Here is a 23,624-nt window from a genome sequence, read left to right as displayed (position 1 = left end):
TTGGCTGGCAACAGAATGGAGAACTTCTGGAGTGTTTTGGAGATTTTGTGCAGCTTGAGTCATTGCTGTGGCCAGTGAGAGTGGAACCCTACAGCTGTGTAGGAGGACTGGTTGAGGCTGCAGTGGCTTTTTTGGGGGGCTTTTCTCTAATCAGGGCACAAACACAGCTACTAAGTTCTTTCCTCCTTTCCAATGGATGCAAGGAAAGTTTATTCTATAATTGTGACTGGTCTGGCTGAAGCAAAACCTCCTGGCTGTTCCCAAGCAGTGCTGATGCCAAGGTGGGGGAGCATTCCCATGGGATTGGGCTGTGGACGGGGGGAGGTGTGCAAGGGGAGCAGCTGGTTCTGCACCCTGGGGGCAGATGGGCTGCTGAGCACACGGGTGGGTGCTCCATGGCATTCTCATTTCTCATCCACATTCCTTTGGATGCAGTGGGGTTATGCTCAAACCTTCAGCCTTGGCTAAGGCAGGTCTGGGTTCTTCATGTGCCAGTCCCTGCTGGGCTGAGGTGGAGGGAAGTGCTCAGACTGCACCTGAACCGCGGGTAATTGGAGGGCAAGCCCTGCCCGAACAGGCTGTACGAGTAAGGCTGGAGCTGTCACAGAAAGCAGCACAGGGACGTGGTTGAGCCAGCTCAGCTTGATTTATTCCAATGGCAGTGCTGTGCTGCTCTGGGAGAAGAGTAGCAGCAGTTCCAGGCAAACTGGTGCTGGCTGTCCATGGTGTCCCACCATGAGAACCATCCCACCTCGGGAGCCAGGGCCTGCAGTGCTGCCTCATCGTGCAGTTCTTCTCAGACAAACCACTCCGTGTGCCTAAACCCTGCAGCTGGAGGAACAGGCAGGCACTCCTCACCCACCTTCTCACACAAGCTCCTCCTCACTTCCCTATCCTGCACTGCAAACCCAGCCCCGGCTCACATCCTGTTCTGAAATTACAGGTTTTAAACGAGTGTTTTCCTATTGCTAAAGCTGTAGGGGGGAAGATTCCTTTGATATAAAGTAATTAAGTTCACAATTTAGACACAAAGTTAGGTGAGGCTCAGTGATCTCAGGTCAATCACCTGGGCAGCTCTCTCCAAGGATACTGCCTGTCAGGAGTGTCCCCATGGGAAATCTGAGGATACTCTGTACCCATGTAATTGAGGAAGAACCACACAGCTTGCATTTAGGCCAATTGAAAATGAAAAATGCCACGTCATGGGATTTGTTTGTGAATGCTTGGTTTGGTGCTGAGCTGCAGTAGAAGCCTCAGCTCCTGCAAGAAAAATATGTTTAAAATAACGTCCCTTGAAAACAGTATTTCCTCCAAGTCCTTACTATAAACAGTGAAGCATCTGGGTATGCCTAGAAGCTGTTTCTTAAAATAAAATCATTCTCTGGTGGTCCTTAAGAAAAACCCCACACCAGAAAAATCAGACTTTGGTCTCTTCATGTCAGTAACCTCAACAAAAGGAATTAAGTCAGATCCTCCGTGTGGTGGACCAGAACAGAATTCCTGGTATTCCACGGTGTGGCTGGAGCCATAAACCCTTCCCTTACCGATTCTCCCCACGATTTCCTCGCATTCCTGTGCAGAGCTGGATGCAAACACCAGGCAGTCGAACGTGCTCCCATCAGGGCTCTCGGGGGAAGAGCTAAAAATGGAAACACGTCCATTATCCAGCAGAGCTGGGAGCCCAGCCCTGCTCCAGGCGGCCCTGGGCCTCGCTGCCTGTTTTCCCAGCCCCAGATCCCTCTCCCCTGCAGGGCCCACAGCAGTGCTCACACCACGCAGAAGGCAAAGACGCTGGGGCTCCACGGGCAGCGTCCCACGCAGGAGATGGACGGGTAGGGGTGACGGCTCAGGAGCTGCGCAGGGCACAGGGAGGGGCCGGTGCTGGGGCTGTGCTCGGGCACTGGGGGCCCCATTCCTGGTTTGTACCGTCCCCAGGACCCCTCCAGATGGGCTCCCCACGCCACCAGATTCCCAGACCTTGGATGTCACTCACTCACCTTGGAAGAAACCTTCTCCTGCACAAGGACTTCTGCCTCCTTCACATCAAATAAAACCTCCTGCAGGGGGGATGAGCGGGAAGAAGCCCCAGTCAGCACAGCCCTGAGCTCTGTTTTTAATCAGACATTCACCAGAGATTATCTAAATGCTGAGGTGATGAAGCACAGTCAACCTCATCTTTTTTAAGTTTCCTCTGTGCTCTTCCACACTTCAGTCTTTTCACAAGCAACTCCCAGAGGCTCTAACAACAGTGACCTGAGCCCTAAAGCACCCCCAGAATCAGACTTAGCCTTCCCAGAGTTTTCCAAGTGTTTTCCTGCATGTGGTTGCATTTTTTTTTTCTTTCATGCCCTTTCCTATCCTGGCTGCTGAGATGCTTCTGACCTGAAAAAACCCCGCAGGAGTGATGGGGTGGCAAATATTCAGCCAAGCCAAGTGAACCTGCAGCTGGCAGGAAAAATTCGCATGGCAGAGACCCTGTTTGCCTGCATCCCTTCCCAGGATGTCCCCAGCCCCGTCACTCACCCGAGCTGCCAAGTCCCCCTCCAGCACGGCAGGGATGGCTCCCTCCAGCACCTCTTTGCCACCATACTGAAATGAGAAGGAGGGAATAACCCTTGGACACATGAAAAACCTCCAGAAGAGATGATTCTCCCCACGGTAGGTCTGTGCCCCACAGCCTCACCGTCCCGACGCTGGTCTGGCCCAGGAACTGCAGCTTGTAGAGCAGTCTGGGGAGAAAAGGCTTGGGGGCATCAGAGGAAGGACCCCACACATCCCTCCTGCTGCTCTTTGCAGGGAAAGATGCCCCCAGCCCCCTCCTCACCTCCAGGCCACGGGGGCAGCCTTGGCCCCACAGCCTTGAGCCGGGATCAGGGACAGTGGGCACGGGGCTGCCCCAGTGCCAGGAGCCTCAGCCCAGCCCTCTGCCCATGGCACAGACCCACCTGCCCCCCTGCAGCTGCTGGGGCTCCCCCTGGCCCCGGTGCTGGGGGCTGTGCTGGAGCTGGAAGTGGGGCTCCTTCTCCCTCAGGGCCCTCAGGTAGGGCAGCAGTGGCTCGAACACCGTCCCGTCGTGCCAGCGCCAGCGGAGCAGGCGGAGGGTGAGCGGCTGTCCCTTCAGCCTCTGCAGCACGGCCCCAGCCTGCAGGGAGGGACAGAGGGGAGCAGGAGCACAAGAGGGGGACACCCCAGCCCCCTGTCCCCACCCACCTGCCCGGGAGAGGCGTATCTCAGTGAGCAGCCATTGATTTCATCCAGGATGTCACCGGCCAGCACCACCTCGTCCACCTCTGCCTGGCTCCCAGGGAGCACCTTGGTGACAAAGACTCGGCCGTCCACGTACCTGGGGGTGCAGCCAAGCCTCAACTCAACTGCCTGGCTCCCCTCTTGTACATCCATGACATTTCACCCATACACACAATGCAGGGAAAAGCCACCTCATTGACAACAGATACTGATGGAGAGAAAAGCACCCAAGGCAGCCCCAGTGCTCTCAGCAGGATATTTATTTCCTTTTTGGGGACATTTTCAGTGCAGTGATGACCAGATCCCTCTGGAGAGTGGAGAGGAGGATCAAGAGTTCCTACCTGAGCACCATCCCCAGAGCTCGGCACGGGACTGTCTCATAAGTACTGCACACCTGAAAGACAGTGGGAGGTGACAGTGGCCCTGGCAATGGCCACGGGACATCCAAGGGACCCCATGCCCTGGATAATTTCTGGCACTGATGCCAGCCCAGGGCTTTGGGAGCCCAGGCAGAGGCAAGTCCCAGTGCCCCAGGCTGAGCTGGGACCATCAGTGGCCGCTTGTCTCTGTCCTCTCTCAGGAATCAGCTGTGCCCATACCCTGAAGGGACAAAGCTGCTCTGTGGATGGGATGGCAAAGCAACAGCAAACCCTCAGCTCATTGAAGAGCCCTCCTGCCTCACCCCACATGTCCCCACGCAGCCAGGGGACGCAGCTGCCCCTCCCCAAAGCCACTGCTGTTTGCAGCAGCACTTACTGTCACATCGCATTAGCGGGGACCCGAGACACGGCCAGCTCGGCCGGGGGCACTGGCTGCCAGAAATGCCCCAAAGCCAGCGGGATCCCGGGCCCTGCTGCAGCAGCACGGCTCAGTGCACGCCTTGACCAGCCCCAAAACTGCCTTGAGCTTTTTGGGGATTCTTTTGGGTTTTAAAGGTGGTGGAGGGATGCTCTTCATTGTTAAAAGACATGAAGGCGTCCCTGCTGTTCTTGGTAACGCACGGATGTTTCACTGAGCAAACCAAGAGTGAAACCAACTGATGCGGAATCTGTGTCAGCCCAGGGAAATGGGGATTTTTCTAGGCAAGAAATCAGAAAAGGGAGCAGGGGAACACTTCACTTATATCAGTGATTTAGGCCTGGGTACTTCCCTTGCTTGGTTTTACTCCCAGGAATGCTGGGATCTGCTCCAGGTGACAGAGCAGGTACCCAGCAGGATCCAACCTCGAGAGCAGAGGCAGCTCTGCTCGTCCTGGTGATCCTGAGCCGATTCACCCCGGGGTGCATGGCAGTCCCTCCCCACCAAACCATTCCTTATCTTCCTCCTTTGACTCTTCAGGGAGGGCCAGGAGGCAGAAGGGTGGCTCCCAGGAGCCACGGGCTCTTACCGGCAGCAGCCAGCTCTCGTCCAAGAAGCTGCAATTCTGCAAACAAAGGAGCGTCAGCACCATCAGTCCTGGCAAGGAAGGGGCCAGCCCTGTGCTGGTCACCACCCCACTGATTCACCACTGCACCTGCAGGTCCAGGGAGAAATCTATCTCTGTCAGCACCAGCAGCAGCGAGAGGAAAGGCTCTGCAGAGGGATGGGGATGGAGAGGCAGTGTCACCGCCGGGTTCCTGGCAGCCACAGCCTCACAGGGGCACGGCAGAGGATAGAATAAAGCCTTTTGCAGTGTAACTAATGAGTCCTGGGAGTGAGGCCTTGAGAGAATCCCAGCACCATGCACCCAGGCTGCTGCTGGGGGCTCATCCCAGGTTCCTGCTGCCGGCACAGGTGCAGCTTTTTTCCCAAAATTCAGATGAAGACTTGCAGTGAATGCTACTGACTATTTCTCCCCTTAAAAGCACAGCAGAGCTGCCCAGGCTCTCCTGCACAAGCCTTGCAATCACACTGCTGGGTCTGCAATCTGCTCATGCACCAGCAGCACGGGTCATTTATAAACCATTGACGTACAGGTTTAACATGGGGTTATTCATCATCATCAAAAGATTAAAGGCTTCCACCCTGGCCTGGCCCCCCAAGGAGCCTGGCTGTGGATGGATGGAGTGCTGCAGCCTGTCAAGGCAATGCAGCCATTTAAACCCCCGTGCCACCCCTCAGCTCAGGCCCATCTGACACAGCCTCCCCTCAAAGCCAGACTGGGTCTGCTTAAACCGGAATCCTTGGTACAAAGGAACAACATGGAAGATACTTCAGAAGCAATTTCCTTATCCCATGCCACTAAAGCCAACCTTAGATGTATTCAAATCATGTTTAAATATTTACACGGGTTTTTTTTCCCATCACAGCAGCAATGTATTTAAATTCCAGCACTAAGTTTGGATTAGAAAAATCACAGTGGACTCTTCCCCCTCCCCTGCAGCAGTGCAGTGCCAAAACACAGACTGCATCCTGCCTCGGGTGAGCCACCATCTTACCCCGGAGATCCTCACTGCCGAGGATGGAGCTCCCTGGGTCATAAAACTGAAACAGTGAAATAGCACAGATCACGCCTCCGTTTCGCAGCCCACCGCCCGTGGGTAGCTCTCCCCCCGCGGGCCGCACCTCCAGGAGCCGTGGGGTCTGTGCCAGCTGCCCCACGGCCGCCGCCAACACCTTCCCCTGCAGCGCCAAGCGCACGAAGAGCCGCCCCCGGCCCTGCGCCGTGCGCGTCCGCTCGCAGCGCCCGGCGCTCCGGATGCCGCTGGACACGGGGCTCGGCCTGTTTGGGGACAGGGGAAGCAGCTGCGGCACATGGGCTCTGTCGCGACAGACGGAGCTCAGATTTTGACCCCAGTGCAGCTCGGGGACGCTCACCGGCCGCTGGTGCCCGCGGGGAGCTGCTCCAGCCAGTGCCAATAATCCCGTGTGCGGAAGCCCCAGGCGGGTTCTGCGGGAGAAAGGGAGTGCGGAGCCCTCGCCGCGGGCCCGGGGACGCCGCCACCGCCCGCCCGCGCGGCCAGCAAGGGTCACTCACGCCGGAGCCCCTTGCGCAGGATGCTCTCCAGCAGCTGGCACAGCGACACGAGGTGCGGCGAGGTGTCCGTGCAGGGACCCGCGCCCTCCCGCAGCCGCAGCACCGCTCCTGCGGGGGAGACAGCGGCACGCCCGTGGGTGCTCAGCGGGGAAAGGGAGGGGGTGTCCCGGGGACAGCTCTGCACGGCCCCGCCGCGGGTCCGGCACCCCCCGGCTGCCGCTGCTGCACCGGGCAGAAATTGGGATAAACTTCCTGGAAGACAAGGGCTGGGAGCCCCAGCGCGGCCCCGCCGAGGGCCGGTCAGACCGGGACCGGTGCCGGGGGGCCCGCGCTCACCTTTAAGGGCGCTCAGCAGCGGCTCCTTCCTGGCCATGGGCTCCTTGTCCCCCAGGGTCGGGTGGTCCCGAGACCGCGGGTGGACGGGAACGGGGAACCGGGAACCGGGAACTGGGAACCGGGAACTGGGAACGGGCCCCGCCCCAGGAGCGGAGGGAACCTCGCACACTCACACAGGTGTACGTGTACCTAAACTGAGAGCACAGCACAGATGTACACAGGTGTAACACACTGACACATACACCTGTTGATCGGTCCAGATAGATAAACTTACGGACAGAACCCCCACACATGAGACACACGGACAAAAGATACAAATGTATTTATCGCTACGTGTATTAGGACAGGCTTTGGGATATGGATATGTGTGTTATAAAGCTCACCGGGGGCGGTGCGGGCACACCGGGGGCGGTGCGGGATCCATCGGGGGCGGTGCGGGGCACACCGGGGGCGGTGCGGGCACACCGGGGGCGGTGCGGGATGCTCGGGGGCGGTGCGGACACACCGGGGGCGGTGCGGGCACACCGGGGGCGGTGCGGGCACACCGGGGGCGGTGCAGCTCGGCCATGGCGGAGCCGCTGGATCCCGGTTCGTCCCCGCTGCTGGCGGCCGCTCTCCGGGCGCACGAAGCGGCGTTCGGGGGTGCGGCGGTGCTGGCGGCCTGGGCCCCCGGGCGGGTGAACCTGATCGGGGAGCACACCGACTACAACGGCGGCTTCGTGCTGCCCATGGTAAGGGCCGTGCTCCGCCGCCCCGGCCCCGGGCTCTGGCCGGGTCACCCTTCCGGCTCCTGCTCTGGCCGCCGCCGGGAGCCCTCGGCCACCGCTTTGCCACCCCTGTCCCAGGATGGTCCCTCCGGGATACCCACCCAGGACCCTCCGTGGGGTTCGGAGCCAGCCCTGCTGCAGCTCCCCTGCAGCCCAGCTCCTCGCTCGCTGCACGGGGAATGTGATTAGAGAATTCCCAGCCGCCTCTCCGAGAGGCTGAAGCCCTTTTTTTGCAATCCCGTCAAACAACTTCCCGTTCCCAGAGAGCGATGTTTTGGTGGCAGAGGTGGTTCAGAACAGCAGGAGCTTCCTTTTCCTTCGGAGCCCCTTTGGCTCATCGGGGAAGTCCCCACTCAGTCCTAAATCGAACCTACAGCTAATTACTGTGAGACCGAGCAGCGTCAGCTGAATTCCCTGGCAGGCAAGAAAACTTCCCGAATTCTCTCCCATTCTTGACGTGGTTACCACTCCCCCGGAGCCCAACAAGCAGCACCCGGAACCAAGTTGTGGGGCTGGTTCACAACATTCAGTGGGAAAACTGACCCTGTGTGTCAATAAATAGGCAGGAGGTTTAATTCCGTGAGAGGCAGCAGTGTGCAGTGGGGAGAACGCTCGGATGCTGAAGCAGCCACAGCTGTGCCCTGCCTGTGGGGATGCTTCAAGGGGTGCTGCGGGGTCTGAGCCACCTTCCCCCCCGCAGGCCCTGCAGCTGGGCACGGTGCTGGTGGGATCCCCCAGGCAGGACGGGACCATCTCCATCGTCACCACCTCGGCAGAGGCGGACGAGCCCCGCAGGGTGCAGTTCCCGGCTCCCGGTCCCGGCAGCGCCCTGAGCCCGGGGCTGCCTCGCTGGGCCAACTACGTCAAGGGCGTCATCCAGCACTACCGGGGTAAGGCCTGGGCTGGGGGCGGCTCAGAGCCCCCCTGGCGGGGCACTGGTGTTCAGGTCCAGCTTTGGGAGTGCTCCAGGGGCTCCTCTAGTGTCTGTGTGATCCCACGGCTCTGCCAGGACCAGGCTCCAGCAAACTCAGCCTCAGCTCCGAAGTTCCTGTGCCTGGGGGGCTGCCGGGTCACGCTGCTGTGGGTCACCCTGTGTTGTGACATGCTGCACAGGGGCTCCTTGTGTCATTCCCCGTGAGCTGTGGGGCACACACAGCCCTGCAGGGGCTCATGGCCCCCTGCTCCCTTCTCTTCCTGCAGGTGGTCCCGTGCCAGGCTTCAGTGCTGTCATGGCCAGTGACATCCCCCTGGGCGGGGGCCTGTCCAGCTCGGCTGCTCTGGAGGTGGCCACGTACACCTTCCTGCAGCAGCTCTGCCCTGGTAAGGCAGCCCTGGGCCCCAGCACCTGTCTCCAGCTGGGAGCTGGGGTAAGGGGGTGCCCTTAGCTGGATCCCACAGCCCTTGGGAAATGCTGCTGTGAGTGGGTAACAGCTCCCCAGCTGGCACTGCCCTGCCTGTGTGCCTCCCCTGGCTCATCCAGCCTGACCTGCCCAGACCTAAAATCCATGGACACCTCCTGGGGCTGGCCAAGGGGATGAGAGGAAGTTCCCTTGGGAGCATTCTCTCCTCACCCTAATGCCCCAAAAAATCAAGATACCTGAAACACCAGTGTCAATTATCACATCCAGCTGGATCTGGGGGCCCAGCCTGGCATAGATGCCATGCAGTGGTGCAGGAGCAAGCACCTGCAGTAGCAAAACCCCATTCTGTAGGAAAACAGCCCTTCACCTCCATGTTTGCTTCCCCTGCTGCCAGGCAAGGGACAAAGTTGCAGGAGCTGCTAACCTGCGTGTCTCTGCTGTGGCACAGATGACGGGGATTTGGTGGCCAAGGCGCTGGCGTGCCAGAAAGCAGAGCACACGTTTGCTGGGATGCCCTGTGGGATCATGGACCAGCTCATATCTGTGATGGGCAAGGAAGGCCATGCACTGCTCATCGACTGCAGGTCAGGGTCGGGCACTGAGCCCTCTGTGCTGTGCCCACCTCCTTGGGCAGCTGGGGATGAGCTGGCCCTGTGGCCATGAACCCAGCCCAAAACCTCGTGGTGAGGTTTAATTCCTCCTTGTCTTCATTCCTCCTCCTGCAACCTTTCTGCTGCTTGCCTGGGCTGTTTTACCTGCAGGGTCTATTATGGGACTAATAATTGGGAGGGAGTGGCATGCTTGAGTGAAACCCTAAACCACCAGGACTTTGCCTCTGTAGCTCGGGATCTGCCTGCGTGGCCTCACTGCGGTGTCAGGGAGCCAGGGAGGGCGGGCACATGGCTGAGCTGTCCCTGCAGGTCCCTGCAGACCGTCCCTGTGCCGCTGGCCGACGCCGGGCTGGCCGTGCTCATCACCAACTCCAACGTGCGGCACTCGCTGGCGGGCAGCGCGTACCCCGAGCGCCGGCGGCACTGCGAGCGGGCGGCGGCGGCGCTCGGCAAGGCCAGCCTGAGGGACGCCATCCTGGCCGAGCTGGAAGGTGGGGACAGTCCCCCCTCGTCTCTGGCCACTCCTTGGGGCATCGAGAGCTGGGACCTGGGGCAGGGGGTGGGTGCTCAGGCGGTGCTGGCAGTGCGCTGCGGGCAGAGAAGCTTTGGCACGGGAGGGTTGCAGGATGCAGCCCTGCAGCGCCCTGCAGGCTGTGAGGCTTTGCTGCAGAGGCACACACGTCTCTGCAGAGGCCAGGAGCAGCCTGGGGGATGAGGTGTTCCGCAGGGCCAGGCACGTCATCGGCGAGATCGCCCGGACAGCACAGGCAGCACAGGCACTGCAGCACAGGGACTACAGAACCTTCGGGAGGCTGATGGTGGAGAGCCACAACTCCCTCAGGTGAGGATGGCCAGGGATGCTGACAGCCCCTCTGGGCAGAGCTGGGCCAGCACCTGCAGCTCCTGCAGCTCCTGCAGCACCCAGCATCGCTGCCACGGCAGTGGCTGCACCAGGACACAAGCTGCAGCTGTGGGGGTGCAGTGCTTGCTCCCGGTGCAGGACAGGGCTCTCCTCTCTCCAGGGATGACTACGAAGTGAGCTGCCCGGAGCTGGACGAGCTGGTGGCAGCAGCCCTGGAGGTGGATGGGGTTTATGGCAGCAGGATGACTGGGGGAGGCTTTGGAGGCTGCACAGTGACACTGCTGGAAGCTGCAGCTGCAGACAGAGCCCAGCAGCACATCCAGGTATGTGGCAGAAAAGGACACTGACTGGAAGATCCCAAGGGAACACTCAGGGGCACAGCACAGGGACACTGTTGAGCTGTCACTCCTGAGCCATTTGGGGTTGGTGGAGCCCATCCAGGGCTGTGCAGAGGTAGCCCTGAGTCTGTTGATGGCACTAAGCCCTTGCAGGCAGATCAGCACTGGTGCCACTCACAGAGCCCTGCCCCAGGACCTCACTGCATTGAGAAAGGGAATGAAAAGGTGCTGGGGAAGCTTCAGGAATGCCAAATCAATCTGCAGAAAAGTGATCTGAGCTGAACTTGGGCACTGCTGAGCTGAATACTGGCAGTTATAGCTCAGAGAAAATATCAGTGCCATCACCAGCGTTTCCTAACTCCCTAACACCTAACCTTGGCGAGCACAGGTAGCTGGAAATGGGGGTGTTGGGACATGGGGCCTGTGAGCAAGGCAGAGCATCATTTTGCTGCTCTGTGGGATCATGGTGCACCCTGTAAATAGCTGGAGGAGAGGGAAAGGAGGGTCTGAAATGAGGAGAGACCAAAAGGCAAAGGTGGGAGAGAGGAAACATGACCAGGAGTTACAGCCCAGTGAAGAGTGCAGGTAGAGTGAGTGTGGAACTGACCAGCAGGGCATGGATCCCCCATCCCCAGAGCCCCAGCCTTCACTGCTCCTCTTCTTTTCCAGGAGAAATACAGTGGCACAGCCACCTTCTACCTCACCAAGCCCTCGGGAGGGGCAAAGGCTCTGCCCCTGTAGAGGAGTGACCACCTCACCTGGGAACCTTGGGCTGGCATTGCCTCCCTCCCCAAGGCTGTTCCAAGGGATCAGTTGTCCTGCATTATTTACCTAATAAAAGCAAAACATTTGCACAGTTGTTCTGTGCCCATGTGAACCAAAAATCACTTGGGACTGTTCCTCAGAGGATCCTGGTTTGTCTCCAGATTGCACTGGTATAAGGAGCCAGTGCCAGGGCTGTGGAGTCCAGCAGAGCTGCAGCACAGAGCTGCAGATGGAGGATAGTGATGAGGGGAGGATTTTTTTGTTTACTAAAACAACAACAACAATAAAGAGGCAGGATATAGAGAAAATATTTATTGAGTGCAAGAGGAAGTCATCTGATCAAAGACCTGCTCTGGATCCAGCTTGGAGAGGCTGAAACAGCACCAGCTCCAAGAACCAGATGAAATTAAAAAGGACAGGTCTGGGTTAGTGCATGGGGAAGGCCTGATTCCCTGGAGAGCAGCTGATGGGCCATGCTCTGCTCTTGGAGAACAGGATCATCTTTGGTTAAAATGCTTGGGAAACTCCCTGTTTAGGCAGTTCTCAGTTGACCCTGGACCACAAAGCCCAGGGAAAGAGTCACAGAGTCCTTGTACAGAAGGAGAGAAAATCCCAACCCCAGGCAAGAAGGGAGCAGGGAGGGAGGCAGCCTCATGCCACTGGCACTTGCTCAGGAGAAATAAGTGCTTCTTGCAGGCACAGTAAAACCTCAGGGCTGGTGAAGGATCCCTTGAGCCAAGTTCAAAACTGACCCAGCTCCATTTTCAGTCATGGAGAATCCTGTGCATTGATTCACCCACATCCATCTTTGGCTGAAAGATGTACAACCCTTCCCCCAGTGAAATAAAAAGCCTGAAGAGGAGAGGGAAACATTAGTGGTGAGCTCTTCTTCAGAGTGCAAAATTAAAAGGAAAAAAAAAAAAGAAAACCACAAAAAAAGCCAAGGTTCATTGTGAGATCAAAGCAGGCTGGTGATGCTGCCAGGCAGCTGCTGCTTTGGTTGGAAGCTCTGACCCAGAGCAGAGGCAGCTGCTGCTCCAGGCAGGCTCTGGGCAGAATCCTCACCTGCTCCCGTGCAGGTGGGACACACAGGGAAACCTTGCACTGCTCTGCAAGACAGGGAGTCTGTCTGTTCCTCCTGGCAGGGGGCAGGGAGCCTCCAGGGATCCTGCCCAGCACTGGGACTTGGAGCCCAGCAGGGTCTCAGCTCAGCCCAGAGCTGTGTGAGGGGAGCTGAAGGAGTCTCAGACTTGTTCAGGATGGTGAGAGTGCCTGTGGTTCCCAGGCTTGCTCTTCCTTTGTGTTTACTGAAGGATCACAGGTCCCTTTATGGATGTTGCTGCTGGGCAAAGAGTCTTTTAAGATACCCAAGATCCTGTGCCCTGAAATCTCACTCTCCACATCAGCTGTGTAAGGAATCCCAATGCAGTTCCCATCTTGGCTGCTGGGGCCATCCCCATCCCTCACCTCCTTCCATGGCCAAGTGCTCCAGCTGGGGGATGTTCTGCTGTGAGTGGATCCAGCCCCTTGCAGATTTCTGCTGGAATCTCTGGTCTGAAGGTTTCAGGTCCAAGGCAGAGCCCACCAGCCTCATCACAGGGTTCAAGTGGCCTTTGGATCAAGCCCTTAACTCATTTCTTCCACTTATTCATGTTTCCCAGCAGCCACAATCCCAGTGCAGCCTCCATATTCAGCATAGATCTCATCCATCTCCATTTTTTTAATAAAATAATAAAATACTTTTTATATATTTATATATATACTATTAAAACTGTACAATATTGTATGCAAAAAAACCAAAAAAGCATCAGAGGCCATCAAGTAATGCAACACAAATGAAAAGTTATTCTTTGCCATTGTGGTACCAAATGTCAGCAGCAAAGGACAGGCACAAACAGGTGCAGTAAGAAAGCACAGGTTACCCCAAAACCCTACTTGCAGCTCTCATAAGAACCCCCATACTGAACAAAAGAACCATCTCCAGTGGACAGTGAGTTGCCAGAGAGCCTGGAACAAAACTGGAAATGGTTACTCTCTATAAATGATGATTTTGACATCTGAGATCCTCTCAAAACCGAGGACCTGACAATAAAACAATTTCATTCCATTTACCTGGAGAGGCTGAAGCCATGGAGACATCCCCTGTAGGATGAGTTACAGACTGAGCTGTGCCAGAGCTCTGGGTGTGCTGGGCTCCAAAGGAGAAGCCCAGAGCCTGCAGTGCCACCGAGGGGCTGTGCTGCAGGAGGAGCTGCCTGGATGAAGCACCTTGGGTTGTCCCATAAAATCCTGGCCTCTGATCCCAGAATCCTGCTGGTGCTGGGGCTCAGGCCTCGTAGAACTGCCTCTCCAGGTGCTGGGTGAGGGTCCCGCTGGCCAGCACGGTGTGGCTCACAAACTCCTGGGTCAGGGTGCTGCTGGAGTTCTCCACGCGCTGGGTGCTCACCAGCACCCCGTCTGCAGGGGAGGCACAGCCCTGGGGTCACCACTCCAGCCAGTGTTTGCCATCACAGAAAGGAGGATTTAAGGAGCTTGTGCTGGGTTGATGTGGCCAGAAATGTGAATTCTGTCCCCATCTGCTGCAGCCGGGTGGGGCAGTGCCCCTGATCTCCTGGCACACATTATCTGCTCATGGGCCATCTTTAAACCAGCTGGGCAATCATCTTTATCTTCCCACAGCCCATCCTCCCTCCAGGAGATATCTCCTGTTCATGGCCAGTGAGTCCCAGGGCATGACTGATAAAATTCCATCGTCCCACTGGGAGATGCTCCAGCCAGGGGAGGAGCCAAGCCTTTCCTACCCAGATAAAAACTGAGATTTGGACACCAAGGGACCTTCTTTCCACTGGATCCCAGAGGAAAGCCAGACCTTTGCACATCATCCCTGGAGCTTCAGAGGAAACTGCACCTTCTCCAGGAGCACTGCTCCAGCTGAACCACATCTGCCCCTGCAGGAGGATGCAGCCACCATTGAATGGGACTGTGCCAACACCCTGACTGACTGACGGGTGTCAGCTTGGATTCTGACTCTGGCAGGGTTGGGATTGTTCTGTGTAATACTGCATTTCTATTTTAATTTTCCTAGTAAACAACTGTTATTCCTAATTCCCATATCTTTGCCTGAGAGCCCCTTAATTTCAAAATATTACAATTTGGAGGAAGGGGATTTATATTCTCCATTTCAAAGAGAAGCTTCTGCCTTTATTGGCAGACACCTGTCCTTCAAACCAGGACAACCTCCCAGGGATTCAGGGTCAGTCAAGAGGATGGATCTCCCAACAGCTCCCAAATTCTCTGTGCTGCAACATGAATCCATAAGTTCAAGTGGGACAACACAGGACAACTACATTGATGTGAGTAAAGATGTTTGTCCCACTGCTCTGCTTTTTTCTGCTCTGCAGAGATAGAACCTTGCAGGCAGAGCTATGATTGGGTCCCTGTGATGTGCTGGAGAGCTCTGGAATTCAGCATTCCCTCCAGGACTGGGCAGCATGTGTGGAAATGACTGCAACCTGGGGCAAGGCAGGGACACAGTGTAGGAAAAGGGCTGACCCTCCCCAATCCCACCTGAGGGACCCAAAGCAACAATGAGCTCCTACCTGTGAAGTGGGGATCCAGGGAGGAATGGCTGATACTGGTTTTGGTGGTGTATTCAGTGGGGAATTTGTAAACTTCTCTCGTGTATTGCTGTCCTCCAAATTGGGAGAAAGCACCTGGGGAGAAGGATAAGGAACAAGTCAGTCAAGAAATAACAAAGATCTTGCAACCCTGCACAGTGAGCACCAGCAAGCTCAGGAATCTTCCCTTGCTGATATCAGAGCAGGTTCAGGAGGAACTGGGAGGACTGGGAAGGTCTCACACCTGGGCAGTAAGAAACTGCCTCCAGGTTACTTGTAGAAAAAGGCAGAAGTTTCACCATCAGTTACACATTTCCAGGTATTCCCTCACTCAGTGCACCAGGACTGGGACAGCACTGCCTTCATGGAAAACTGTCCCCATGTCTTCCCTGGAGCATGGAGTCACCATGAGCTGGAAGGTGACTGCAGGAGTTGTGTCCCCTGCTCTGAGAGGTTTCTCTTTGCTCCTCCACACGGTCCTGTACCTCTGTCCTGAGATTCAATGGTGATGAGGCCTTCTCTCTCTGGTCCAAAGCCTTGGGTGGTGTTGGCTTGCACTTTGAACTTGTACGGGACGTTCTCGCTCAGGTGGGGCACAGTCAGGGTGGTTTCCAGGTTGTCTCCTTCCACATAGATTGTCCTGGGCTCCCCTAACCCACAGAGACACAGAGTGGTGAATACAGACCAGAGTGATGGTGCTCCAAACTCACCCCCCCCAGATCTGCTGCCTTGGCTTTCTCTGAGCTTTATACAGCCCATGGCTGTAGGATTGCACCCAGTTCCACCAAGGGTTAAAACAACCCCATTTCACTACAGTGGGCAACCTCAACAACCAACCTCCACGGGGTTTTGGCTGCAATAATCAACAGGTCATTCCTCTTCCCACCACATCTGTTAGAGCAGACCACACCATGGCACAAAGTGTCAGGAGCCACCAGCTCCCAGCCCTGGACCCAGCCTCATGTCCCCACGTTGCACTGATGTAAGCAAACTCTTCTACTGGTCCCAGCCAAAATGCAGCAGATTGCTGCCTCAGCTGGAGGTATCCTGTGGGATCCTAAGGGAGCTGTGTCTGTACTCAGCCCATGCTGTACCTCCTCCATGCAGCATCTCACAGGTGATCCTGTAACCCAGGATGGGCCCGTTGGGCTCGCGGGGTCTCTCCCAGCTGAGATGCAGAGAATCCGGGCTGAGGGCAGTGAAAACCAGCGGTCCAGGGGCACAGGGGGTGCTCAGGGTGAAGGGGGTACCTGCAAGGGCACAGGGGACACGTCAGAATCACAGCAAAGGGAGCTGGGAGGGGTCTGCACAGAGCATTTATGGAACGTGCTCAGCTCCCTGGACAACGAGTGAATGTGTGGGGAAGAAGGTTCTGTTCCAAAATGAGAGGAAGGAAAGGAGAGCTGAGGATGTGGCAAGGGGAGAGAAAACAGCCAGCTCTGCAGGCAGCAGCACAGAATCAGTGCCACCCTCTGTCCCTGGCTCCTCACCTGGCACGGGGCTGAGCGGGCTCTGCGGGTCCACCTGGGACTCGATGGTGATGACGCCCTCCCTCTCGGGGCCCCAGCCCTCCTCGCTCTGCGCCTTCACCTTGAAGATGTAGGAGTGGTTGGGCAGCAGGTCCTCCACCACCACCGAGTTCTGCCTGGGGTTGGGGATGGTGATCCTGTGCACCTCTCCTGGGACACACAGATAAAAGGATGTCAACACCAGGCTACAGGCACAAAGAGCCACGACTTTCACCTAAACTCTGTCTCAGACAAACTGCCTGCAAAAGCCATCCAGGATCCCTCCCCAACCACCTGCATCACACCTTGCACCAACAATGGGTAGTGCAGGATGAGATGTCTTCCCAAATAAAGGCTTGAGAGAAGCAACAGCTTCTTGAAAACTCCAGAAGTTTCCAAGAAAAGAATTATATTTTCACTAATACCTCCCTGAGATTCGTGTAAGTAGAAGGAGGATTGAAATGAAAATATTTTATAAGTCTCGTGTTGAAAAAAAAAATCATGTAAGGTATTTTGGCTGATGGAGAGAATCAAAGGGGGGTGTTTTTTGGAGGAGAGATGATTCTACAAGCAACTCCAGGAACTGCTCTCCCTCTAGGAGAAACAAGGAGTGAAAGCTGTCAGGTAGCTGCAACATTTCCTGCACAAAAAAAAGGCAACACAAGAAGCAAACTTGGGATGCAGGACCCCAGAAGGGTTGAGGCTGGAAGGCACCTCTGGAGATAATCCTGTTGCTCAGAGCAGCTGATGCAGAGCCAGAGCAGCCCCTGCAGTACTCACTGACCTCCGCTGAGCAGCTGGTAGTGCACGCTGTAGCCCTGCAGCTCCTTGTCGCAGCGCGGCTCCTGCCAGCTCACCTTGAGGGACGTGGGGCCCAGCGCAGAGAACACCAGCCGGGTGGGGGTGTCAGGGATGCCCAGAGCCTTCCTGGGGTCTGAGGCAGAGAGGGAGCATCAGCCTGGAGAGTTTGGGGATGGGGGTTAAGGGGGCTGGGGGAGAGGAGGGGGTGGCACAGGTAAACATGGGATGGTCCTGATGGTTTGGAGGATGTGGTGAGATGTCATTCTGCAAGCTGACCTGTCATAAGGGGGACTGGCTGGCTCTGCACAGCTGCAGGGATGTCCCACGGCCTCAGGATGCCAAGCTTGGGTGGGACAACTGAATGTAAGCACACAGAAGGGGCCTGGAGCTGGCTGTGACCTTCCTCACCCCTAAGCACCCAGTCCAGTCTGCCAGAAGCTTCACAGACCTCATCAGGTGTAGCTCAATCAATCTGGCCCTAACCTACAGCTGAATCAGGCCCTGCTCATGTGGCCTGGGACCACATCTGGGTGCTCCTCAGCTCATCCCACTGGGACACAAGGCTCACAGAGAGCACAGCAGCCTGCCAGGTGACACTCAGGGACTGAAGCCCTTCAATGACAAGGAGCTTGCAGAGGGACATCTCACAAAGAGCACACGTTCTCCCCAAGAGCTCTCCAAAGGCCTGTGGAGTAAGACTGAGAACAAGAAGCTTGTTAGGAATGAAGAGAATGGGCACAATGGGTTGATCAGAGCACGGTGGCAGCAGTGGTGGTGAATGTTAATCAGTCCAGGTGGGTTGAAACCTGCAATTCACCTGCAAATGGGAAGGGGATGTGATGGAGGTGCAGGCTGGGTCAGAAGGAAGATCAGCACAGCACACAGCAAGCCAGGCAGAGGAGCTCTGGGGTGAGCAGTGGATGGCAGCAGCTCATGGATGGACAGTGCTGGGCTGTTATGGGATGTGTGGCTGGGAGGAAGCACTGGACAAGCTGTACCTATGTACTTGCACATCCCTGCAGACCCATCAGCCATGATTACAGAGTCCCGACAGCCAATGCTGGGGTAGTAACCCTTCACCTTTGCCCTGCTCCTGAAACCCACGTCCCGGGGCCAGAGGAGTGTCCTCCCAGCATCTTCATAGATGGGAGGGAGGAGTGTCCCCGGGGAATCTACAGAAGCAGTGCAAGAAGAAAGAGAAAAACACCATTGGAGATTTCAGAGCAGATTCAGCCCAGGCTCCTGCACAGGTGGCTTTTTAAGGCTCAGGTTTGAAGAATCTTTAAACAACCTTCTGTCAGCACCAGCTGATTGACACACATGGAGCTGAAAGACAAATACACTGCTGGACAGAGTGAGGAGGAGAGACACGTGCTCTCCCTGGAGTGCTTTGGGGTGTGAGGAAAAGGATGGAGCTCCCTGCCTGTGAGGGGTGGGAAGCCTTTCCAAACAGGTCTGCAAGCAGAGGGGCCTCAGCAAAGCACCAAGACACCAGTGGTGGGGACATGACCTTCTAGACCTGCAGTTCATAGGCCCCCTTAGCTTTGAGCACATTCCTCACCCCACAAGGACTTCAGGACGCAGTGATGGGATGGAGGCACAGGTCCCATCCCTGTGGCACTCACCATGCCCCAGCAGCACTGTGGAGTAGTCTCTGGTCAGCGAGGAGCTGCCCATCACCCTGTGCTCCTGGTGCACGTGGGAGCTCAGCTGGTGGTAGCTGGTGTTGGCTGTCCTGGTCAGGGTGCCACTGCCACTGCCACTGCCAGGGAAGGAGAAGTCCACCCGGCCATTCAGCAAGTGCTCTGTGGAAGAGGGCACAGCGTGAGGGATGTGGCTGTGGACAAAGCTCTGCTCCACTTTCCATGAGGAGGAAGCAGGAGGCATCATGGTGCCCCCTGCCTTGGCTGAATCCCAGGTTCAGCCACTCTGGAAGGTGATTCTGGAATGCTACATCTAGAACAAGCCACAGGACCCAACGTGAGACACAGAAACAAGAGGTGAACAAAGACTTCTCCCTGCACAGACACACCATGGTGCCCAAGGTAACTCCAGACCTCGGCCTTGCTGGGGCACTGCCTCGTGGTTCTCACCACATCCTCTCACATCTCCCCTTAGACACAAGCACTGGTTTATAATTTCAGATTTTAAAAGAAGGTGGAAGAAGGAAAGTGGCCCTTTATGAAGAAGGTTTCTCCAGATCTCATTCTGGATCCCATCTCAGCTGGATCTGAAAAGCAAACTCCGCTCCGTTGTTCTGGTCCTTGACAAACAAATCCCCATCCCCTCCCAGCAGGGGAGATCAGCCAGCTATGAGAAGGTGATTTCTGTTTAACAGTCCAGCAGATCTGCCCCAGAAGCTCAGGGCACTTAATTTAGCTGAAGAGCTGCCCTTGGAGGTGGCACTTAGCAGGTATCATGTGAGTTTGCTCCTGCCTCGAAGGTCCAGCTTTGGTGGAAGGAACTTGCTGGCAGGCTCCCAAGTCGGTGCCGAGATGGGGTTACCTTGACACTCCAGGAGCAGACACAGCAGGACACGGCTTTGGAGCAGATCACAGCGCCACGAGGGTGGGCACCCAGGGGAGCCCAGAGCCCCTGCTGTGAGCAGGGCGGGACAGGACACTCAGTGCTGTAACAGAGCCGCCCTTCACCTGCTTGGGGCCGGGGCGTCCCGCTGCTCCTGGCGCTGTCCTCCTCCGGGAGCAGCCCCTCGGTGTCCGAGGACAGGCGGCTGCTGCCAGACAGCCGGGGAATGGTTTCGGGCGGGAGCCTCCAGGTGATGCGGCGAAGGTCCAGCTCTTCTCCCAGCAGCGGCACAAATTTCCACCTGGAGCCTTTTGGGACAAGGCAAGCTGGTGTTGGTCTGCAGGGGTCAGGGTGGGCCAGCCACCAGCTCCGTGCTGCTTGCTGGGGACAGCAAGGGACAAGCAGCAGTGGGGACAATGGCTGCTCACAGCCCGTGGTCCAAGGCTGAGCTCAGGAGTTCGGGTGGTGCAAACAGCTGGTAGGTGCAGAATGGTGGATTGGGGGTTCCTCCACCCCCAGACTGTTTTCCAGCCCTGTGTCCATTGTGACAAAAGGTAAGAGTCAAAGTCCCTGCCTGATGAGTCTGCAACAATGGTGGTCTGCTCAGGACAGGTTTCATCACTCCTTGGTGTGCACTCAGGGTGGGCAGACTCCTGGTGTTCCCATCACCTTGCTCTCAGATAAGACCAGGGACTCACTCTGGGTCCCAGGCCCTGGAGAACCCTCCAGGAAGATTCTACAGACACACCTCATCATTTCACTCATGGCTCATGTCCCAGCACAAGGCTCATTCAGTGAGGGGATGGAGGAAGAGAGGCCAGTGCCTTGCCAGCACTGCTGAGTTCCCTCCTGATCCCGAGGGACTCAGAGATCTGTGCCTCTTGTTTGCTGATGTTAACTCTCAGGGTCCAGCCAAATGGCAACACAAAGAGAAGATGAGCAGGGAGGGCCATGAAAAACTCCTCTCCCACCCCACACTGAGATTTCTCTTTGCCCCACGGCTACAACAAGGAGGCACTGGCCCTATTTGCACTGTGACCAGCCAAGTGTTCTCATGGATGCAGCTACTGAGCTTTGGAAAGGCTGATCTCCACCATCTCCACAACTTTGATCTCCCCATCCCTGAGAGATGGAAAGGAGCAGTGAAGCTCATTGCTGAAAGCTGCTGTTAAGGAAAATGAATGTTAGAAATGATCTTTTCAAACTCAGAGACACGAACCTGAATCATCAGAGACACTGGGCCTCTTGCTGCCAGCTGGAGAGCGGAGCACATCCGTGCTGTACATCAGGTAGCTGTCATAGTCCTCACCTCCCTCTGCATCAATGATGGGGACATCAGGGATAATGGGGACTGCAGGAGAGGTGGAAAGTGCCATCAGACAAGCAGCAAAAAAACCACCCAGCGCTCAGGCTGACCCTCAGCACTGGCAGGATGGCTGGAGCAGCAGAGCAAACAGAGCTGGGGGAGCAGCTGGGGCGATGGGGAGCTCTCCCAGCACTGCCCCTGCCCCCAGGCTGGCACTCACTGGACATGGGGCGCTTGGGCTGCGTGGCCAGGTTGATGGTGGCCTCTCTCTCGGGCCCCCAGCCCGCGCCGTTCCTGGCCTTCACCGTGTAGCGGTAGGGCTGCGACTCCCGCAGGTTCTCGATCAGCACCATGCGCTTCTTGGGGTCCTCAACCAGCACCTTCTTCATGGGCCCAGCGGGGGCTGCAAGGCACGGGCAGCCTGTCACCACCAGGCACAGAGACCACACAGCACCCTGCACAGGACACAGCCTGGCTCTGGGAACAACTGCAGAGCTCTTTGGGCTGCTCACAGCAAGCAGCATCACCTCAGGGTAACTCCCAAACCCAATGCTGAAGTTGTTTGTGTGTCACAAATAACACCTTCCTGGCACCCCACCCCTTTATCTAGACCTGTGAACTAAGTTTTCGAGATGAAAAATAACATAAAACACCTTGGAAGTGAATGGGAACAGAGTTTTCTGGCACTTGCAGGGTTAAATCCTGACTGGCAACTTTTCCATCAAGAAGTGATCTGTCCAAATCCCAGTTCTCAAAAGAAACATGCCTGGAGCTTTTCTGGCTCTGCTCCTGAGCTTGGGACCAGCCCAGGCTGTAGGAAGTGTCCTGCAGCCCCTCAGCCTGGCTGGACTGTCCCAAAAACACACTCTTACCATTGTCCTCGTTGACAGGCCCATAACTGACTTCATAGGCCGTGATGTCCCCGTTGGTCTCTGCAGGCTCAGCCCAGCTCAGCTGGGTCACGGTGGAAGACACGACGTTGAAAGCCAAGCGCCCGGGCTCGCTGGGCACTGGGGAGGGAAAAGCAAAGAGCTCCCCTCAGTGCAAGGCAGGAGCCAGGGGGTGCCCAGAGCTCTGAGACCACAGCTGGAGACACTCTGTGCTTGACCTGAGACCAGCAGGAGCTCAGGGCTGGAGCCCTGCCCCTGGTGCTGGGGGTGAGGGGTCCCTCACCCTCCTCCAGCGTGCGGCACTGCACGATGTCCGAGTAAGCCCCTTCTCCCATGGCGTTGTAGGCACAGACTTGCATCTCGTAGTCACAGAAGGGGTAAAGGTTTGTCAGCTCTGCTGATGGGGCTTTGACATCAATGAGATGGGCCTCTGACTCAGGGTCTCCCTGGATCCAGTATTTCACCTGGCAAAGCAAGTGCAAGCTGTGATTCCCTCAGATCCTCACATAATACGTGAGAAATTCCTTGTTTCTTACTAAATCAGCTCTGGGAATGGTGTTGTGCCATTCCTCTCAAATGGGAGGCCAGGACAGTCATAAGTGATGGAAAGGGAGATGAATCCACCAGGAATCTTTCTTGCATATCCCTCAATCACTAGTGATGGTCCCTCAAGGATGGAGGGGACCAGAAGGGGTGAACTTGCTCCATCTTTTGGGTGTGTACTTGGACCCCTTTGGTACCAATGTCTGTGTGAAACACCTGCAGGAGGGGACCCACACTCTTCCCTGGGATCCACTTCCCCCTTACCTTGTACCCCAGGGGCTTTCCTGGTGGAGGAAACCAGTTGAAGCTGATTTCCCTGGAGCTGAGGGCTCGGGCATTGGGATTAAGTGGTGCACTCAGGCGGCCTTTGGGGGACTGGGGGACCTGGGCCAGGCCAGTCATCGAGGGGACACCATCCACCAGCTCTGCAGACAGGAAAGTTTATATCAGTGCCAGTCCTCCCACTCAGATGAAATAGAAGGAAGTGTGCTTCTCTCAGCACTACCCTGCCATGGTGTGATAAATACATTATTTATGTTATTAACCCACTTGATGACAGTTTTTCTTGTCCAGCTGCAGGAACCACCATGCACCATTCATAGCAAGTCCTACCTCCCCCTTATTTTTATGGCTTTTCATTCAAATTCCCAATGAAAAGGAATAAAGAATCCATTCTGTTTCTTTACCAAGGGAGACTATCCATCTGTTCCCCACCCACTGACTATTCCCACTCGTGCCTCTAGAGGGGGACCCAAATCTACCAGTGGGAGCTGGAGGAGCTTTTCCAGAGAGGATGGAATTCTGTGCACGGCATAGCAGGCTGCTGTCGCTGTCACTGTCACTGCCACACGCACCTGGGTCAGCAATGGTCACCGTGGTCTGGGGGTAGCGGCCGATCTTGGCGCCGTACTTGGGGTGGAGGAGGTCGATGGCGAATTGCTTGAGCTGGCAGTTGTTGAGGAGGGTGTCAATCTCTGTCAGCTCCAGCAAGGGCACCTGCACCTCCTTTCGGGTCTCCCCAGGCTGGAAGACCAGCTCACCCTCCGTGAGGATGTAGTCCTGGAGGAGAAGGGAGAGGTGTGTTCCAGCCGTGGCAGGGGGTTGGAAGGAGATGATCTGTAAGGTCCCTTCCAACCCAAACTGTTCTGTGGTTCTATCATTGCAGGCTGCAGTATCCATGAGGAGACTCCC

The 23,624-nt window shown here is 56.5% G+C and overlaps 3 protein-coding genes across 13 annotated transcripts in view; 1 reads left to right on the top strand and 2 right to left on the bottom strand.

Moving 5' to 3' along the window:
* Window positions 1-563: 563 nt before the first annotated feature.
* On the bottom strand, window positions 564-6,861 carry LOC130260630 (uncharacterized). 8 transcript variants are annotated; one of them, XM_056506217.1, is made up of 16 exons: window positions 6,539-6,851; window positions 6,203-6,310; window positions 6,043-6,115; window positions 5,791-5,947; window positions 5,664-5,709; window positions 4,760-4,818; window positions 4,634-4,669; window positions 3,588-3,640; window positions 3,211-3,343; window positions 2,946-3,124; window positions 2,684-2,729; window positions 2,524-2,589; window positions 1,998-2,057; window positions 1,771-1,853; window positions 1,545-1,639; window positions 564-831 (listed from the first exon to the last, which is right to left on the bottom strand). In XM_056506217.1, the coding sequence occupies exons 1-16, from the start codon at window positions 6,573-6,575 to the stop codon at window positions 797-799; spliced, it is 1,266 nt and encodes a 421-aa protein (XP_056362192.1). In that variant the 5' UTR covers window positions 6,576-6,851; the 3' UTR covers window positions 564-796. The 8 variants fall into 8 exon arrangements, 7 of the variants coding, with proteins under 7 accessions (XP_056362192.1, XP_056362190.1, XP_056362189.1 ...); XM_056506215.1 differs by having other exon boundaries at window positions 2,946-3,142; window positions 6,539-6,849; XM_056506214.1 differs by having other exon boundaries at window positions 5,664-5,947; window positions 6,539-6,852.
* Window positions 6,862-7,059: 198 nt separating this feature from the next.
* On the top strand, window positions 7,060-11,336 carry GALK1 (galactokinase 1). The gene is made up of 8 exons (XM_056506212.1): window positions 7,060-7,269; window positions 8,006-8,195; window positions 8,506-8,625; window positions 9,115-9,250; window positions 9,587-9,768; window positions 9,968-10,118; window positions 10,300-10,462; window positions 11,147-11,336. Exons 1-8 carry the CDS (start codon window positions 7,105-7,107, stop codon window positions 11,216-11,218), a joined length of 1,179 nt encoding a protein of 392 aa, XP_056362187.1. The 5' UTR covers window positions 7,060-7,104; the 3' UTR covers window positions 11,219-11,336.
* A 203-nt stretch (window positions 11,337-11,539) lies between these two features.
* The window catches only part of ITGB4 (integrin subunit beta 4), a 30,018-nt gene continuing 17,933 nt past the window's right edge, over window positions 11,540-23,624 (bottom strand). Inside the window, exons 27-42 of one of the 4 annotated variants that reach the window (XR_008841820.1) lie at window positions 23,288-23,492; window positions 22,698-22,858; window positions 22,174-22,354; window positions 21,873-22,010; window positions 21,221-21,403; window positions 20,914-21,045; window positions 19,820-20,002; window positions 18,794-18,973; window positions 18,167-18,340; window positions 17,152-17,301; window positions 16,350-16,538; window positions 15,954-16,109; window positions 15,345-15,509; window positions 14,842-14,955; window positions 13,355-13,699; window positions 11,540-12,952 (exon numbers count right to left, since the gene is read on the bottom strand). Coding sequence is in view for 3 of the 4 variants with exons in the window: in XM_056506209.1 (XP_056362184.1) it covers window positions 13,569-13,699; window positions 14,842-14,955; window positions 15,345-15,509; window positions 15,954-16,109; window positions 16,350-16,538; window positions 17,152-17,301; window positions 18,167-18,340; window positions 18,794-18,973; window positions 19,820-20,002; window positions 20,914-21,045; window positions 21,221-21,403; window positions 21,873-22,010; window positions 22,174-22,354; window positions 22,698-22,858; window positions 23,288-23,492 (2,442 nt within the window). In the remaining variant the exon portion in view is untranslated. Of the gene's footprint in view, window positions 13,700-14,841; window positions 14,956-15,344; window positions 15,510-15,953; window positions 16,110-16,349; window positions 16,539-17,151; window positions 17,302-18,166; window positions 18,341-18,793; window positions 18,974-19,819; window positions 20,003-20,913; window positions 21,046-21,220; window positions 21,404-21,872; window positions 22,011-22,173; window positions 22,355-22,697; window positions 22,859-23,287; window positions 23,493-23,624 lie in introns of all 4 variants that reach the window. The other 3 variants (XM_056506209.1, XM_056506211.1, XM_056506210.1) reach the window with 3 other exon arrangements.

Source organism: Oenanthe melanoleuca, chromosome 18 (genome assembly GCF_029582105.1).
Source record: "Oenanthe melanoleuca isolate GR-GAL-2019-014 chromosome 18, OMel1.0, whole genome shotgun sequence".
Classification (NCBI taxonomy): Eukaryota; Metazoa; Chordata; class Aves; order Passeriformes; family Muscicapidae; genus Oenanthe; species Oenanthe melanoleuca.
The sequence above is the reverse complement of the archived record's forward strand: the minus strand, read 5'-3'. Positions and strand labels throughout refer to the sequence as shown.